Source organism: Culicoides brevitarsis, chromosome 1, assembly GCF_036172545.1.
Source record: "Culicoides brevitarsis isolate CSIRO-B50_1 chromosome 1, AGI_CSIRO_Cbre_v1, whole genome shotgun sequence".
NCBI classification, from domain to species: domain Eukaryota; kingdom Metazoa; phylum Arthropoda; class Insecta; order Diptera; family Ceratopogonidae; genus Culicoides; species Culicoides brevitarsis.
In genome coordinates, this window is record NC_087085.1 from 23,428,540 (window position 1) to 23,443,185 (window position 14,646).

General features: G+C 28.7%; 2 protein-coding genes across 4 annotated transcripts in view; one reads left to right on the forward strand and one right to left on the reverse strand.

The window, feature by feature from the left end:
* The window catches only part of LOC134827609 (biotin--protein ligase), a 28,191-nt gene that overhangs the window by 5,867 nt on the left and 7,678 nt on the right, over positions 1–14,646 (forward strand). For 2 of the 3 annotated variants that reach the window (XM_063840334.1, XM_063840335.1), the window contains exons 5-8: positions 209–351; positions 2,069–2,222; positions 2,294–2,668; positions 3,305–3,598. In XM_063840334.1, coding sequence (XP_063696404.1) covers positions 209–351; positions 2,069–2,222; positions 2,294–2,668; positions 3,305–3,598 — 966 coding nt within the window. Of the gene's footprint in view, positions 1–208; positions 352–2,068; positions 2,223–2,293; positions 2,669–3,304; positions 3,599–13,015; positions 13,342–13,395; positions 13,702–14,646 lie in introns of those variants that run through there. The other variant, XM_063840333.1, reaches the window with a different exon arrangement.
* LOC134827605 (kinase suppressor of Ras 2) lies at positions 8,963–12,775 on the reverse strand. Its single transcript, XM_063840324.1, has 3 exons — positions 12,360–12,775; positions 11,397–12,299; positions 8,963–11,339 (listed from the first exon to the last, which is right to left on the reverse strand). The coding sequence occupies exons 1-3, from the start codon at positions 12,622–12,624 to the stop codon at positions 9,604–9,606; spliced, it is 2,904 nt and encodes a 967-aa protein (XP_063696394.1). The 5' UTR covers positions 12,625–12,775; the 3' UTR covers positions 8,963–9,603.

The window sequence follows — 14,646 nt, forward strand, 5'->3', positions numbered from 1 at the left end:
GATCTGCATGTTTTTTTTCCATGCAGCATATTCCGAACACTAATAAACATTTTTGGAATACCCCAAATGTTTGAATAGCTTTCATTGATCAAGTTCAAGCTTTGGTATTACTAACACATCGCAGTTGCGACTAAGAAACACTTAGAATTTGAAAAGTTGATTAGAAAACCTGTTACCTGTTTAAAAGTTTTATTAATACATTGTTTAGGTTCGTGAACACGAGTTAGTTCAATTCACTTATGGCAAATGGAAACAAGTTAAAATGATGCACCATATATTTTGTTATCAACCATCACCAATAAAAAAACAATTTTCTGCAAATGAAGAAGAATATCAAATCAATTCAAACAGGTAAGAATGCAAGGGGTTTTTTTTTTATCGCAAACAACAAACAGAAATGTACGACGTCGTAAAAAATGCCATATTGGGCATTTTGAGCTTTTAGCTCAGTGTAAAAATTGATTTTTCTAAATCTGTAACACATCAGCATTCCAGTTACTATAACCTAATGCATATGTGCGATTTATCACATTTATTGAAATTCGATCTTGCTTATTGCATATTAACCTAAATTTTTGAAAACTTTTTGAAATTTTCTCAATGTATCTAAAAGTACTCGTCTTTCCGCATATTTTTTCATTTTTTTTAATGGCCGAATTGTGCGATTTATCACACTAGCCCTTCATTTATGAAAATTATTAATAATGGGCAAGTGCAATTTCAAAAAATGTTTCACATGTCCATCCACCTAACTTTTTTCGTAATTCCAAGGAGGGAAAAATAGAAATAGAACACTGTACAACAAAATAAAAAAGTACCCTGCGCTTGGGTGCGGACTATGGCAGTCTTAAAGTAGGTCTCGAGATATGAACAAAACGGGCTCGATCTCCTCTGGTGCCTTGGACGTTTCAAAAGTTATGACCTTTTGAAGTTTTTAGGGGTTTTCATTGACATTTTCCAATGTAACTTCCATAATTTGCACTACAACTTCAAAATTCTTGATACGAGAAGATTCAGCGGAAAATTTTACGCATATTTAAAAAAAAATTAATTGATTTTGGTGAATTTTTAAGGGAGTTATGGTAGTTTTAAGTCAGAAAAATGTGAATTTTTCCCAAAAAATTGAGATATTTTTGACTTTTGAGGTCTGTTGCGCCAAACAAATCAAAAAATCAAGTAGCTCATTTGAAAGGGCAGAAAATTTACTACAATTTCAAAAAACAACCAGGTGATTTGGTTGATTTTTACGGATTTTATGATAGAAAAACGAATGAAAGGTCAGCAATTTTTTTCATTAAAAATGTACATTTTTTCAAATTTTGAGGTCCGATTCGTTGTTTAATGTACCAAGTGTTATATATAGTTGGAAAGGGCATAAAATTTGCAACATTTTGGAAAAAATCCGATTCAAGTTCGACTGATTTTTTCGGGAGTTAAGTTCAAAAATGTTCAAATTTTAACCAAAAATCGAAGTTGTACAGTGTAATAGTTTTGAAATATTTTAACCTTCAAAACATACGAAAAATGACTAAAAATTATCAAAAATTAGTTGAAATCTAAAATTTTTGTTATATTTTGCAATTTTGTCTAAGGATTAGACTAATTTTTACAGAAAAACAATTAATAGTTTAAAATTTGTCAAAAATTTTTAAATGTCATAAAAAAAATTTCTTTTTTTACCGCATTTCGAAGAAAAAAATGCGGTATTAAACTCGACTTGGGTGTGTGTGTGTCACCTGTGCCCCAAAAAATTTTTTTAGTAATTCTTTGTTATTTGAGGTCTGTGGGCAGTCTCTTTGGTTGTGAGGAATATGGAACTGTGAAATGGTCATGAGGAGTACGAAAATGTTAAATGAGGAGTATGAAAATGTGACTTGAGGAGTACGAAATTATAAAATGAGGAGTACAACAAAGGAAGATATGTAACAACGAAATGCGATAGTATGTCGTTCTTTAGACGACTACTTTCTCAGAATCCAAAATAATGTGAAACATTTTTTGGAATTGCACTTGCCTTATTAGGCGTTTATTGTATTAAATTTTATTTATACCTAAAATTGAATTACAGCTTGCTTACAACGAGAAATGTTGAAGTATGTGACTCTCAGGCAGAGAATCATAAGCTTAAGGTTCAAATACTAGGTACAGAGGAAACATGGAACACCCCTAGTTTAATGATGGCAAAAAATATAAAAACTGGTGGAATTTGCGTTTTTTCTCAGGTATTACATTATTATATTTTAATCATAATTTTTACTGCATAAGAAACTTTGTGTCATTGATTTCTATGCAGATTCATTTAGAAATTAACCCGTTAAACTATGAAGGAAATGAACCTTATTATAAGAGTCTAATGGAAAACGAGAATAATCGCATTGAAATATTTTCTGATTTATTGCATAAATATCTTGAATTAGCAGTTTCAAATAAAACATCATACAAAGAGCCTAAATCTTCATACACACATGGTTATTTTTTGGGAAAATACGAGAAAAAAATGTTTTTATTAGATCAGATGAAAATCATCCAAAATGATAATATTTTACAAAATGAAAAACTTAAAATAAAATTTTGTAAAACAAATACAATTGATATGGCAACTGAAACATATTTACCAGTTTTAACCCATATATGTCCCGATAATTTTGATACTGTAAAATACTTTGAGGTAAGCTTTTTATTTTTTACCAACACAATTTTTTAAATACACATAAGGCAAGTAAAATTTCAAAAAATTTTTCACATTATTTTGGACCTCATGACCAATGATCATAATGGAAAAACAAATATTGACCTTTTTTCCATATTTTATGGTAATTTTAAAGAGATTTGATTTCAATTTAGTGTTTTGAAGATGAGAGTGAAAGTTAAAAAATCAAATTTTATGTTTTAAAGACATTTTAAATCTTATAATGAACTTTAAGACAAATTTTTATAACAAAAACATTTGCAAGAGTTTTTTGACGGTTTTTCTGAAATTTAAAATTTTCAATTTTTCTATGATAATTAATCAAAAACTTTCACAAATTAAAAAATATAAGAAAAATTACGGATTTTTGATGTTTTGAAGTAAATTTTCGTATGTTTTTAACGTTTATAAACCATAATGACCATTATGTATCATTTTTCCATTATTCTCTCTTTGAAATTTCAGAAAAAGTTAGGTGGGTGGACATATGAAACATTTTTTTAGATTGTACTTGCCTAAAATTAAAATTATGTACTATTATAACATTACCTATTTTATGTGTTTGTGTACACGAAACTTCTTAATTTTGTTAAAATATTAATACTTTTGACTCAGTCTTTAAAAACAGAAAAAATTGGTCGATTAGTTATTTACTCACATAGTATGGCAAGCACAATGAATGTAATACAAAATGTGAGTTTCGCTCATGGTATTACTGTGGTGTCTCGTCAACAAACTAAAGGAAGTGGAAGAGGAAAAAACACTTGGTTGAGTCCAGAGGGATGCCTTATGTTTTCATTGCAGCTGCATATCTCATTAGACAGTCATCTTGGGCAACATATTTCGCTTGTTCAACATTTGGTTTCATCTGCTGTAGTGAGAGGGATTTTGTCACTACCTGGATATTCAGTAAGCCTTTTATATTCAATACTTTTTATACAATAGTCGAAAAGCTTTTAAGATCTTTTAAGACTTTACATTTTAAATCTCATTTGTTTTTTTTTTTTGTGAAATTATATGTTACTCGTTGAATTACAAAAATTCAAATCCTGTAAAATTTAGACATAAATTATAAAAAAATGATGATCCAGTCAAAGGGTGTCTGACTCACAACCGTCCTTAGGTTCGATTTCTATCTAGAATATGAAACATAAATGTTAGTTTTTCCGGCTACTAAAGCATCATTCATTAACAGCGTCGGAAATTTAGGGAAGTTCATCTAGTGTGTCCAAAGCTTGAGCTTGCTCGCTCGAAGATTTTAGTTTGAAAATTTTAAAAAACTTTTTTTCATACAAAATGCCAAATTTCAAACAATTTTTTACCGTTAATTTTGGGTTTTTTTTAGATAAATATTTGTATAAATATTAAAAACTGATTTCAGAAGATTTAAATAATAATTGAAAAAAATGAATATCATAAAAAATTACTATATTTTTTTTTAATAATAAATTCAGTAATTTTTATGAAATGATAAATTTTCAATTTGCAAATCTCAAAGTAGATAATGAAAAAACTATACAAATATTGATCACCAGTAAAAAAAAAAGTAAAAATATCGTCATTTTGTGTGAAAAAAGTATCTCAAAACTATTTTTTAATTAAAAATTATTTAATAAAAAATTTTTCTTATTATTGTAAATACCTACTTCCCTTTGATTATCTCTCGAGAATTTATTGGATTTATTTATATACCCTGTAAGCTGTCTCCGTGAGAAATCAGTTAAGATTTCACCTGATTTCTCACTGAAAAATTACTGTTTACAAAAAAATCATACAAAAAACAAAAGAAATTCGCTTTATTAAAGTGTTTCCTATTTTAATATAGAAGAAATTTTTTATGGTCACTTGCCCAAAATAATTGTTTTTAAAAAAATTTTATGGAGAGATTTCGTTTGATTTTTCTACATTTTCAAGCTCAAAATTGAAAATAATGTAAACCAAAATAAAATAAATGTTAAGAATCAACGTTTAAATTTAATTTTTTGAAAAACGATTTTTAACCTTTAACTATATGAGCTTGTTTTTTTGTAACATACGTTACCAAAATCCACATTATCGTATTTTTCTCTCATTTCTTATGCAAGTATTTAAAAAAAATCACTCGCAATATAATCTTTGAAGAGTTTAGCATTTAATTGTTGAAGAATTTTTTTTGAAACTCAAGCGGAAGTGGGAGTAAAACGGGGTTGTTTCGGTAACGTATGTTACAAAAATTCGAAACTGAAAAAAATTTTTTTCGGCATTTTTCAAATTTTATCGAGCTTGGAGCCGATTTTTCAAAACGAATGGTCTTTGACATATTTATGCAAAAAAACTCGAAAAATTTTGAAAACTTCATTATGCGGGGTTTTAGCAAAGTTTTTTCAAGGATTGCTCAGAGAGCTCCTGAGATATTTTTATGAAGTAAAATGTGATAATTCTTAGTTATTTGATGATCCTAGATCGTTTCCATAATTTTCTGATACATTTTGAGCGAAAAATTTTCATCCTTGAGAAGCTAATTTTTTAACATGGACTATTACATGGAATTTCACAATTAATATCGAATGTTGGAATTTTTATCACGAAATATTGATGCATTATTGTTTGAAACCACTTTTCTATCAGTTTTATGAAGTTTGACACCCAATTGGTAGCTTTGGATCAACTTTTTGTAATTTTTCAGGATTTTCTCAAATTATTGCATGCTCGTTGATAACGATTTTCGTACTATATTTCAAAAAAGTGTCTACATGTGTTCATTATACTTTTTTTAACATCTCAACTCGATTTTACGTTAACAAGCATCTTAAAATTTTATTTCTTTTGATGATTTTCTTACTAAGACTCAAAACAAACAAATTTGCTTCCAAATGCCGATCAATCCTAAAAATTTTTTCATGAAATTTGTATTTTTGTTCTTAATTCATGATAAAACATCATTTCAGATAATAAAAAGTCAAAATTGATGACTTCGCTGAGAAATAAGAATCATTCTCAATTTCCTTCTTTGTATGGTAACGTATGTTACTCAACTTTAGATTTTTGGACAAAGTTTCCTCTAGAGAAATCTTGTTTGGTATCGCATAGAGCATCCAATACATTGATAAGTTACCTACTTCATTCAAAAATTTTTCTCATAAAAGTGTTCAGGGGACTAACTTTTCCATCTTTTTTAACGTATGTTACGAGAAAAAAGAGTGATTTGTTACCCAATTTGCTATATCACAAAAAAGTTAATTTAGTGTGTTATCCAATGAATATTTGTTTGGTTAAGGAAAACTGAAAAAACGGGCTTCATAATGAAATATCTCAAAAACCTTTCACTACTGTAATTTCTTAAAATTGAAGTGTTTTATATTAAAAATTTTTTATATTAAAAAAGGTTCACGTATTAATTTACACTTTCTCTAAATGATATTTTTAAAATTATAATTATTATTTAAAAAACTGTTGAAAATCATGTCGAAAAAATTTTTACCTGACATATTTTGATCATGAAAAATTTGTTTATGGTAAAATTTCGCTTAATTAAAATTTTCCATTGAAATTGAAAAACATTTTTTTTACTTTTTTCAAAAAATTTTATGGAGATTTTGTTTGATTTTTCTTTACTTTTAAGTCTAAAATTATATAAATGTTAAGAATTCGTTTAAAATTACCCCCCCCCCCTCGTAAAAATCCTCATGGGACAAAAAATGAAAATATTAAATTTATTCGCCTTTATTCTTTTTTTGAGCAAAATGCGAAAATTTTTTCGCATATTAAAAAACCATGCATTCAATCTTTCCCAAAATGTAGTTATTATAATTGTTTAAATTTTCTGGTTTCATATTAAATTGATTTTCATGCTTTTTGTAAAAGTGCAATTTCGTTAAAATATTTTTTTTTTATTAAGTTTTTGAAAAATTTTTAACAAGTAATTGTAGCAATATTTCAGAATAAATTTTCATGCCTCTTAACATGCGGTTGAGATTTAAAAGGAAAATCTTAATTCATTGTTCCAAAAGCATACATCAGATGCTTTTCCTATCTTCGTATAAAATCTTTTAGTCCTTTTATGAGTTCTTATGCAATTATTTGAAAAAATTACCGCATTTTTTTTTAATAATTTTCGTTGCAAATCTCAAAGTAGATAATGAAAAATCTATACAAATATTGATCACCAGTAAAAAAAAAAGTAAAAATATCGTCATTTTGTGTGAAAAAAGTATCTCAAAACATTGTAAAATTTTATCTCTCGAGAAAGTAAGCTGTTCCGTGAGAAATCAGTTAAGATTTCACCTGATGACTGTTTTTCGCTTTATTTTCACAAAATAATTGTTTTTAAAAAAATTTTATGGAGAGACGTTTGATTTTTCTACATTAAGCTCAAAATTTAATGTTGTTAAGAATCAACGTTTAAATTTAATTTTTTGAAAAACGATTTTTAACCTTTAACTAATGGCCTTGTTTTTTTGTAACATACGTTACCAAAATCGCACATTATCGTATTTTTCTCTCATTTCTAATGCAAGTATTTAAAAAAAATCACTCGCAATATAATCTTTGAAGAGTTTAGCATTTAATTGTTGAAGATTTTTTTTTGAAACTCAAGCGGAAGTGGGATTAAAACGGGGTTATTTCGCGGTAACGTATGTTATAAAATTTCAATACTGAAAAAAAAGTTTTTCGGCATTTTTCAAATTTTATCGAGCTTGGAGCCAATTTTTAAAAACGAATGGTCTTTGACATATTTATGCAAAAAAACTCGAAAAATTTTGAAAACTTCATTATGCGGGGTTTTAGCAAAGTTTTTTCAAGGATTGCTCAGAGAGCTCCTGAGATATTTTTATGAAGTATAATTCTTAGTTATTTGATGATCCTAGATCGTTTCCATAATTTTCTGATACATTTTGAGCGAAGAATTTTCATCCTTGAGAAGCTGATTTTTTAACATGGACTATTACATGGAATTTCACAATTAATATCGAATGTTGGAATTTTTATCACGAAATATTGATGCATTATTGTTTGAAACCACTTTTCTATCAGTTTTATGAAGTTTGACACCCAATTGGTAGCTTTGGATCAACTTTTTGTAATTTTTCAGGATTTTCTCAAATTATTGCATGCTCGTTGATAACGATTTTCGTACTATATTTCAAAAAAGTGTCTACATGCGTTCATTATACTTTTTTTAACATCTCAACTCGATTTTACGTTAACAAGCATCTTAAAATTTTACTCTCATAGGAGGGTCTTTTGATGATTTTCTTGCTAAGACTTAAAACAAACAAATATGCTTGCAAATGCCGATCAATCCTAAAAATTTTTCCATGAAATTTGTATTTTTGTTTTTAATTCATGATAAAACATTATTTCAGATAATAAAAAGTCAAAATTGATGACTTCGCTGAGAAATAAGAATCATTCTATGTATGGTAACGTATGTTACTCAACTTTAGAGTGATTTTCTGGACAAAGTTTCCTCTAGAGAAATCTTGTTTGGTATCGCATATTAAAGAGCATCCAATACATTGATAAGTTACCTACTTCATTCAAAAATTTTTCTCATAAAAGTGTTCAGGGGACTAACTTTTCCATCTTTTTGGTAACGTATGTTACGAGAAAAAAGAGTGATTTGTTACCCATTGTATATCCAGTATACTAAATGGAATCGAAAAAAGCTATATCACAAAAATTAGTTAATTTAGTGTGTTATCCAATGAATATTTGTTTGGTCGGATAACTCTTAAGGAAAACTGAAAAAACGGGCTTCATAATGAAATATCTCAAAAACCTTTCACTACTGTAATGAAAAACCTCTAACTTTGAACGTCTATATCTCGAAATCTAAATACAAATTCTTGGAATATTTTTGCATATTCGTTGAATTTGAAGTGTTTTCATCCTAGAACAGGCATAAAACCTGCAAAAATGTGAATTTGAAAATTTTTGAAAAAAACAAACCCATATATTAAATATTTGAAAAGCAGGTTAAAAAGGTTCACTTCGTATTATATGGTACCTTACACTTTCTCTAAATGATATTTTTAAAATTATAATTATTATTTAAAAAACTGTTGAAAATCATACTTAGGCGAATAAATTTAATATATCCATTTTTTGTCACCCCCCCCCCTCTGATTTTGTCGAAAAAATTCAGGGGGAAAAATAAAAATTAAATACAAAATACAAATATTTTTGACATATTTTGGAATTTTTATATTAAAAAATCATGAAAAATTAATGTTTATGGTAAAATCATACAAAAAACCAAAGAAATTCGCTTAATTAAGACATTTTCTATTGAAATCTTGAAAAACATTTTTTTGAAAGTCACGTGACCAAATTTACTTTTTTCAAAAAATTTTATTTTGTGGAGATTTTGTTTGATTTTTCTTTACTTTTAAGTTTAAATTTTAAAATTATATTATCTAAAATTATATAAATGTTAAGAATCATCGTTTAACGCCTAAAAACGTTAAAAATTACAAACAAAAAATTCAAAAATATTTATTTTTTTATTTACCCCCCCCCCCTCGTAAAAATCCTCATGGGACAAAAAATGAAAATATTAAATTTATTCGCCTTATTCTTTTTTTGAGCAAAATGCGAAAGAATCATAAGATCTTTTTGTTTTTCTTATATGTAAATTGAAACCATTTAAAGTTAATTTTATTTGCATTCATTTTTTTAATTGCATCTTTCCCAAAATGTAGTTATTATAACGTAAGTGTTTACAATTTAGTATATATTTGACATCATTAATTTACAATATTTTCTGGTTTCATATTAAATTGATTTCACTGAACAAGTATCAAAAACACATTTTAAAAATGCAACAGTCGTATATAAATTATAATACACACACCAAATGCACAAATTCTTTTTGTAAAAGTGCATTTTTATTTCGATTTCGGTTTGTTAAAATATTTTTTTTTTATTAAGTTTTAAAATACTGATTCTGCTGATCTGGATAATTGAATTGGATGTGATGGACTTCTTGCAAGCCTTTTCTTTGGTAATCGTTCAAGTAATTGTAGCAATGTAGCGAAATCTGGTCGAGTTTCTACTTCAAAAGACCAGCACATCATTAGAATATCCTTTATATCACGAGATGCTTGCAAATTACCTAAAGTTTGTTTCATGCCTCTACCAACTTGCCATATAACAGATTCATGCGGTTGAGATTTAAAAGGAAAATCTCCACAAAGTAATTCATACCAAACTGTTCCAAAAGCATGTACATCAGATGCTTTTGAGAAAGGCAAGTCTTCGTCTATTGGCCGATAGGGTTTTAGTCCTTTTATGAGTTCTGGAGCCAAATAACATAACCATTCACGAGCAATTCCTAACCCATGCTCTGTGTAAGTCAATTTCGTAGCACTAAAGAGCCCAAAGTCTGTAATTATAACTTTTCCATTTTCTAAAAATATATTCTTTGTTTTGAGGTCCTTGTGCACAATTCCTCTTGCATGTAAATATCCCATTCCTTGAGAAATTTGCTGAGCTACTAGCGTAGTACGATTTAAATTGAACTTGTCTTTTCTTAAATGGATGTGGGTATATAAAGTGCTTCCTTTGCAATGTGAAGTTACAATAGCCAATCGGGGTGGCTTCATACAGGCACCCATAAACAAAACTAAATTTTCATGTCGTGTTTTTTTAAAAGTAGCTACTTCTAACTTAAATGCTTCTAAAGTACTCTCATCGTCTAAATAGTCAGGTTTTAATATTTTTACTGCTACATCTCCATGCCATAATGCTCTATGAACTGTTCCAAAACGACCTTTTCCAATTTTTTCCAGCAGCTTAAGGTCATCGTATGGTATATCCCACTCTTTTAACGATAAGCTATTTTGTCGAGGCCAGTTACCAGTATCTCGTTCTTCCATTGAGTCTAATCGTATTGGTGTTCGGTCTGAATCAGTACTTGTACTAGTGGATCCAGTTAATGAAACCGTTCTATCACTGTCGTTACTCTTTCTGGTATCTGTTAATTCTGATAGATTTTGTCTGTGTGAATTTAAGCCACTGGTATTAGAATGACTTTGCAATGGAAAAACTTGCATTTGGTCTAGTTTCTGTTTTTCTTGTTCTTCTGACAATTCTAATAACTCATTTTCTTTAAAAGTGTTACTTCCATTTGAACTATTTTTGAAATTAACTTCTGGAAAATTGAATTGGGATTTATTCGATGCACCTGGAGTTTGTGAATGAAATGAGATCAATAAACCAGGACTAGAGGGAGACGAGCTATTACAACTTGAACCAGCTGAACTGCTATCCTGTCCATGTACATTATGTGCTTGAATACGAGTTTTTTCACGTCTATTACTTGACAATAAATTTCTACCTCCCAAACTTGGTGATGTATTTGATAATACATTTTCGCTTTGTAATGTTTTCTTAAACTCGTCAACAAATTCTTGTGGTAATCCACAGGAAGGTGGCACATTAGGTTTACAATCTTTATGACATCTATATTTACACTCTGTACATTTGAATCCAAAAAACATTTGTTTGTTGCAAAGATCACAAGTACATGTAGTAACACGAAAGTTTTTCGTAAAACGATGTTGTATCATATGTCCCATTCCTCGTGTTATGGGAGTACATGGAGAACGGGGTACGTTAAGACTATATGATATATTAGAATCTCCGAGCTCCATATCAGAACCTAAAACTAAAAAACAAGTTTTAAAAAAGCCTTAATTAAGCCATTATTATATCGTAAAGTTACCGGGTTCAGTATGTAATCTTGATCTTGTTGTCGGTACTGGAATCTCTGATGTACTATTAAATGTTGTGTTTGACGGGATATGTTCTTTGCTTTCTGGCAATATCGAATTACCGTTTACAACTTTATTGCTCAAATTGGCTTGTTGAATGTTGCTATTCGCATTTGAAATTGAATATGAGCTTTCCGCAATTTGCTTTTGAGAATTATATTGAACTTGATTAATTTGATCTTCGTTTGTTAACTGCAATTCATGCGATTGTGATTTCGATAACAATCTTTGTTCATTGTTAGGTCCAATATTAACATTGCTTGAATTTATATTTATTGCAGTAGTATTATTTAAGTGTATTGATTGAGTGCCAAATGAAGTGTTCGATGAAACAAGAGTTTGATGTTTTTTCTTAGGTGGGGGTGTTGTTGGAAATCCTTTTGTTCTTGTTTTAAAACTGTTTGCCGGGGAGTCAGGAGGTGATGGTGATGGAGTTAATGTGTGGAATGATCCATCTTCTGGTGGCGATAATTCCAATGTGTTTTCTGTTTGTTGATCGATCCGATTAATCAATAGGTTATCAGTGTTTGTTGAAAACATATTCTGATAGCGAGGACCTTTGTTATTTGTTTTTCCACGTTCTATTTTAGGAGATATGCCTGTTTTTATGTGATTGTTTTGTTGTCGGTCCCAAGAATCCCAAAATAGATCAGATTGTTCTTTTAGTCCGGTTTTAATGCTATTTTCACTGATTCTTAAACAGTTCATTGCTCTAATTAATATTCGTGCTTCCTCGTCTCGTATAGTCGAGCCGTCTTCTAGAATGGCCCGTATTTCCGCATCGTTTGTGCAAATCAACATTTCTAAGCTATTTATTCGATGAAGCATTACGTTTAATGAATCACCATTTAAACCTTTAATATTGTAAATAAGTTAATGGCATATTCGAAATTGATTATTACTATAATTCTTACCAACAACTCGAAGCCATTGCTTGATTTCTCGATTATTTGTAGACACATTTTGTAAGCTTTGAGGGAGCTTTTCTTTTCGAACAAGAAGCTCTGAAAACATTTTGACAAGCTTTACCTCAAGTGTTCGTATTTCTTGCTGTGTCAGCTCTGCACTCGAGTTACATTGTGTCCTTAGACCTTCTAATCGATCTGCTGATATATCAATCATTCTCTGAACCACATCGAGACCTCTCTTTAAGTTGGTTTCATTTTGGCAATCCATCATGATAATTGTATGGTAAAAATATGAAACACTATTTTTGTCCAAAGTTCTATTTAAACTTTTTCATTTAAATCATAGTCGTGTGTATTTTGCATGTTAAATTTTATGGTTTACGTATCTTAAATTTAAGACAGAACAATTTATTTTAATTTATTTTTTATTTTATTTTTTTTGTTTTTAAAAAATACATGCAATTTAATTTATTTTATCATTGATTTGACAAATAACGAATTGCTTACAACAAGCACTTCTGAACTGCTTCAGTAGCATTGTTGCTCAAGTTATGTATTTCGAAGTTTATCATCGAAATCGTTAAAATTTGTTATTTTTTTTCAAGTAAATTTTCTTCAACTTATTCAATATTTAATTCTAGAAAATTGTTTATTTAATACAGAATTTGGATATTCGTCTCAAATGGCCGAATGATATATATGCTAATGGAAGCACAAAAATAGGTGGCAATATCGTAAACTCGATTGTCGATTCTAATGTTATATGCAACATTGGCTTTGGATTTAATTTTTCAAACTCGAGTCCGACTACATGCTTAAACGATTTGATTAAAGAATTTAATCAGCTATATGGGGAAAATGTATTAATTCAACAATACGAACACGTCCTCGCCATCATTTTTAACGAAATAGAGGAACTATATAATAGGGTACAGAAAGATGGAGTGAAAATTTTGTTTGATACTTATTATAAATATTGGTTACACAGGTACACTTATTACGTTTTCAAGACTCATTTTATTTCATTAAATTTAAATTACAGTGAGCAGAGGGTGACAATTATTGATACACAAGGCAATGAAAAGTTTGCAAAAATTGTTGGAGTAGATAATTATGGATATCTCATTGTGAAAATCGATGGTCAGCAAGAAGAAGTGATTGTTCATCCAGATGGAAACAGCTTCGATATGTTAAGAGGTCTTATAATGCCAAAACTCTAAAGTAAAATTATTATTTATACATATATCTTTTTAACATGGCTAATCAGCTGACTTTTTCAATTTTAAAATTAAATAAAAATTAAACATTCTTTGAAATCAATAGTTAATCGTATTTTAATTAGGCCTCTCCTAATAAAAATCAAAAAAGTTTTAAATAAAATTTTATCAAAAATGACCTTTTTTGGTGTATTTTCAAAATATTTTAATTTTTACTGATTTTATTTTTGAAAATTATATTTTAACATAAATTTTCTCCTCAATTTTTTTTCATGGGGTTATTTACTGAATTTACTGTTAAAAATTTTTGACAATTTTTTTTTTGAAATATTGTAAAATCTATCTTGAATTATTAAATCTCAAAGTTGTTAAAATAAAACACCAAAAATATTAAAATTTTTTCATTTTGTATGAAAATAATATATCAAAACTTTATTGTTTAAAAGCGATTTTCATAAATCGTACAAATTTGGTTTAGTTTCATATGCATACCAGAATAGGGCATAATTATTCAATATGTGAGTAAAAAATTCGATTTGGCTGAAATTTCGTACACGGATAGGCCTTATCATCCTGAACAAATCCCAATCGGTCATTTTTGGTTCTGACTCATCATTGACCCGTGGGAGGCTTTTTCGCGTTTTTCGCGCATATCTCGATTTTAATGACCGAATACTCGTTGGAAGCGTCTTTTAAAGACAAACAAATTTACTGAAAGAAGAAATGACAAACGTTTTGAAATGACAAAGTTATTGGTCAAAAACTAAATTTTTTTGGCTAACTTTGAGCCTGCGTAACTCAAAAAGTTCCCACTCATTTTTCCAAAAAGTATATTCATTTTAAAGCTTAAGAATAATCTTTAAAATGGCATTTTCCAAATATGCGTAGCGCTTCTATTTTGGACGCTATAAGAAAATAAATTTTCGAAATATTTCAGCCCATTTACTCAAAGAATTGTTAAATGTCGTATACGTTCTGTACAAAATGTTGTATGACTCATGTACATTTGAGACATTTTCTGAATTACTCATGGATTAGTCATACAATTTTACGTACGAACGTGGAGTTTTCAGTGT

Coding starts and splice junctions, on each gene's coding strand:
- LOC134827605 (XM_063840324.1), bottom strand. CDS start 12,624: ATGATGGATTGCCAAAATGAAACCAACTTAAAGAGAGGTCTCGATGTG. Junction 12,300..12,359: donor GCAATGGCTTCGAGTTGTTG/GTAAGAATTATA, acceptor ACAATATTAAAG/GTTTAAATGGTGATTCATTA. Junction 11,340..11,396: donor AAGATTACATACTGAACCCG/GTAACTTTACGA, acceptor CTTGTTTTTTAG/TTTTAGGTTCTGATATGGAG.